The following is a 3,761-nucleotide window of genomic DNA, read 5'->3' as shown; positions in this document are numbered from 1 at the left end:
CTCCGCCCCGGGGAGGGAGCCCGAGAGCAGCGAGGGGTAACGCAGCGAGTCCTTCCACAGCGTTTATTGGGTCAAACTACGAGTAAGAACAGGCTGCGACAGGCCGGGCGCGGCCCCGGTGGCGCAGGGCAGCGAGCGGTGCGAGTGTCCCACGCCTACAGCCAACCCTTCCTGCTCCCCCGGTCCGAACATACCCCGCCCAGGAGCAGGGACTGGCACAGGGTTTGGACCACCAAACGTAGAAATGAGGTGTGACAGATTACTGAACTAGAGGTAAAAGAGAAAAAAACTCCAAAATAAACAGTACAGTCCATCCTCATGCATCACATTGCCAGGAGCTGCTCCAGGTCATCCAGTATTGTTGAACATTCCTTGAGTTCAGCTTGAAAGAAGGAATGCTTCTCCAGGCACTGGTGGCTCTCCTTCTCTGCCGATTTCCACTTGGACATCGCTGTCTGTGGAGAAGTCAGTGCACATCAGAGTGAGCAACAGCAAAGCCAAGGCCTAAAGCAGCTCCAGCTAAAGCATCTGAGCAATTCCTCCTCAACTACTATTAGTTTGCCTTGACTGGGATGTCTTTTACCTTGGTTCCTTGAGGAAAATGTCAATTTATCTGCAACCAAAATTTACGATGTCTCATAAATCAGCTATTAATTAACTCTTAAGTCTCTTACCAAGGATTGTAGATCTGTATTTTAATGACTTATTTTGGTCTGTATATAGAGAATTACTGAAGCTGCTTGTGCTCACACACTTCTCAGTTCCCCCAGAAACTGCCTGAGGCCACTGCCCAGTGGCAGTTGCCAAGTTACATCAAATCCTCTGAGTTCCAGAGGAACAACCAGGCTGGTGGATCCCTCTGTTTAGACAGGGAAATAACACACAGTTTCCTTAACATAAAACATGAACACTACAGGTTTTCATCTAGTTTGTTTGGAGAACAGAGCAGAATTGGGAGGAGCAAAATCACCTCCCTCAGCATCCAGTGCTCATTGCCTGGTTAAGTCAGTCACAGTCTTACCTGCAGCACCTCCTTCTCTTTTGCAGCTGTTTGATTAAATAGCCTCAATTCTTCTATGAGCTTCTCAGTTAACAACTGAAGAGCCAAGAGGAAAACAACTTTTAATATAGTGCAAATAAATGTGAGTCTCAGCTGCTGTTTCAGCATCAGGAGAGAAGCGCAGGGGCACACAGACCTCTCAAAGCCCATTTCAAACTTTTTCTTACCATTGTCTGCTTCTGGCACTCCTGGGTCTCCTCCTCCTTCTCCACAATGTTGCTGCCTGTAACTGATTTATGGGATGCATTAGTGAACCTCTAATATACAGAAAACTAAGAACAAGAAGTTTTATGAAGTAACTTTCTACAGCAAGAAAGACTCAGTTATCTGAATAAGTAGCAGAATGTAAGTGAAGTGCAGAGTCCTTACCAGGATCAATGTTCCTGCTTTCCAAAATCATCATGCAATTATCCTGGAATTTCTTGAGCTTCTCAGTTTCTTGGACCAGGCTGTCATTCTTCTCCTTTAACTCCTTTATAGTGACCTGTCGTTAACACAGGTTGTAAGTGAAGAAAGTTTCCAAGGAGATTCCCTCCTCCTCAGATAGGGTGACACTCACAGTGTAACAAGTGCTGCCCTGGCACCAAGAACCAGACCTTGCCCTTTTGTCTCTGCCACCACAACAAATTAGGCTGTTGCAGACCCTTATTACTGCTTTTGGACAGGATGAATCCATTTATCATGTCCAGGTGTCACAGCAGGTACTAGAAAAATTTGATCCTAGAGAAATTCCTCTTAGGCAATTCTGTATCTTTTCTTGTGCTCCCTCTCACATGCATAAATAATTCATGCACTGAGGAACATATAAACATTGGGAAGTTTCTCTTAATGCAGTGAGGAAGCACCTGGCAATATTGAGGCTGTTTTAATAGAATTCCATTCCAGTGTCTAGTTGTGAACTAGAAATATTCTCCCACAACGAGTCTGAAGTGGAATTAGAGCTCTGATGACTATTTAACAGGGATCTGAATGCATTTTCCATCCCAATACAGCTGCAGCTCTGCTGATGTCCAGGTTCTAGCAGCCATCGTGGGTGTCAGAGGAGGAAACCCAGCCCACCCAAACTCCACTGCCTTCTGATGGAGACAGGAAAATGAGCAAGACAATCCTTAACATGACCTTGTAGGGTTCAGAATGACTCAGTAATTTGTTTTTCCCCCATTCCTTACCTGTGCCTCCGTTAGTCTGGAGTGTAGCTCTTGTTTGGCTGTTTCCAACAGCTGATTCTTGCTCTTCAGCTCTGCTTCTAGTTTGTATCTGTTGAGAGGTCTATGAAGTGAAAAAGCAAATATTTAGGGACAGAAATACCAGTGTTGTACACTTTATTTTGCTTACACAAATAGGCTTTTTTTTTTTCTTAAGCATTCACTTTTGTTACTGACCGAGAGATTTAACCAGCAGGTTTGACAAGAAAGCTGCACATAGGTAAGAGCTCACTGTAACCCTCTAAGAGGGAACACTGCTCCATGAGGGCAACAAAGAGATGTGAGGACACATACCCTCTGGTCATTGTCTTCCTTGAAGAAGGTTCCACTTTCTTGGCAGATTTAGGCAACCTTAAAACACAGATAAAATACAATCAGTAGAAGACCACCACGTTCTTGTAGATCACAACCCTGTTAGCTTGACAAAATCTGCACAATAAGCCACTTTTAGGGCATTTTCCAAATCAATCCATCAATATTTTGTGTTCTGTTTACCCTTGATTTGCAGCTTTGAAGGCACCATCTGCTGGGATATTGGAGCTGAAGTTAAAATTGGGATCCATGTTGAACTCTGGCTCGGCTGGTTTGGTGGCACATTGTTTCTTTGAAGTCATTTGTGTTTCTGCAAGAAAGTGGCAACAGTGACAACACCATGGTCTAGAGAAGACCTCCTTAAGGTCACTTACACCTTCAGTTTAGGTAAATCACAGCTGTATCTGGCTAGAATGGAGACTTTAATGGACAAGCAACTAAGGGCAGGCTGCAAACTTGACCCAGGATAAAGGGTCCAGAATGAGCCACGGATAGGTCAGATGCAGACAACACAGTTATTAAAGCAACACTAGTGAGAGACAGTTTGAAACAGTAATACATAATAAAAGAGGTCTCAACATGAAGCAGACAAAGTGCCACAGGGTTCCAAGCAATGCTCTTCAGAGCTGAAAGCAAAACAGATACAGCCCAGATCCCGTGTTTTAACATTAATCCAGGATGCCTCACATTTATAAAGTGCTGCAAGTGGCATTAAAAGATTTAATTAAGATTAAAAGTAGGAAGAGCCCTTGAAGGAAGCATCTTTCAGATCAATAGGCTGCTGCCTTCAGCAGGCAGGGGATAGAATCATCAGCGTTGGAAGAGACCTTTAATATCATTAAGTCCAACCCTCCACCAGCACAACTGTAACCCCTAAACCACTAAATCATATCACCTAGATCCAGATGCCTCTTAAACAACTCCAGGGATGGTGATTCCTCCCTGGGCAACCTGTTCCAATGCTTGCCCACCCTAACAGGGAGCAATTTGCTTCTAATACCCAATCTGAATCTCCTCTGACTCAGCTCAAAGCCATTGCCTCTAGTCCTCTTGCTGCAGGCACTGCAAAAACAGACCACAGTATGCTAAACTGTGACTCCACCAGCAACAAAACCAGCCAAAAATGTTAACCAGAGGCCTAAATAATGATAAAACAGTTGAATAAATAGAATCATCGAACTTTG

At 44.1% G+C, this 3,761-nt stretch overlaps 1 protein-coding gene across 1 annotated transcript; it reads right to left on the bottom strand.

Annotated features, from left to right (window-relative positions):
- Positions 1 to 63: 63 nt before the first annotated feature.
- On the bottom strand, positions 64 to 2,887 carry KNSTRN (kinetochore-localized astrin/SPAG5 binding protein; the record flags this gene model as incomplete). Its single annotated transcript, XM_009083144.1, has 8 exons — positions 64 to 267; positions 333 to 455; positions 1,022 to 1,096; positions 1,228 to 1,289; positions 1,430 to 1,544; positions 2,230 to 2,329; positions 2,560 to 2,616; positions 2,761 to 2,887. Coding segments are annotated over 8 exons (863 nt in total), but the record flags the coding sequence as incomplete, so codon positions are not given.
- Between the last annotated feature and the right edge of the window lie 874 nt (positions 2,888 to 3,761).

The sequence above is a fragment of the Acanthisitta chloris genome, unplaced genomic scaffold (genome assembly GCF_000695815.1).
Source record: "Acanthisitta chloris isolate BGI_N310 unplaced genomic scaffold, ASM69581v1 scaffold42610, whole genome shotgun sequence".
In the NCBI taxonomy this organism is placed as follows: domain Eukaryota; kingdom Metazoa; phylum Chordata; class Aves; order Passeriformes; family Acanthisittidae; genus Acanthisitta; species Acanthisitta chloris.
This window is presented reverse-complemented; position numbering and strand designations above follow the sequence as displayed.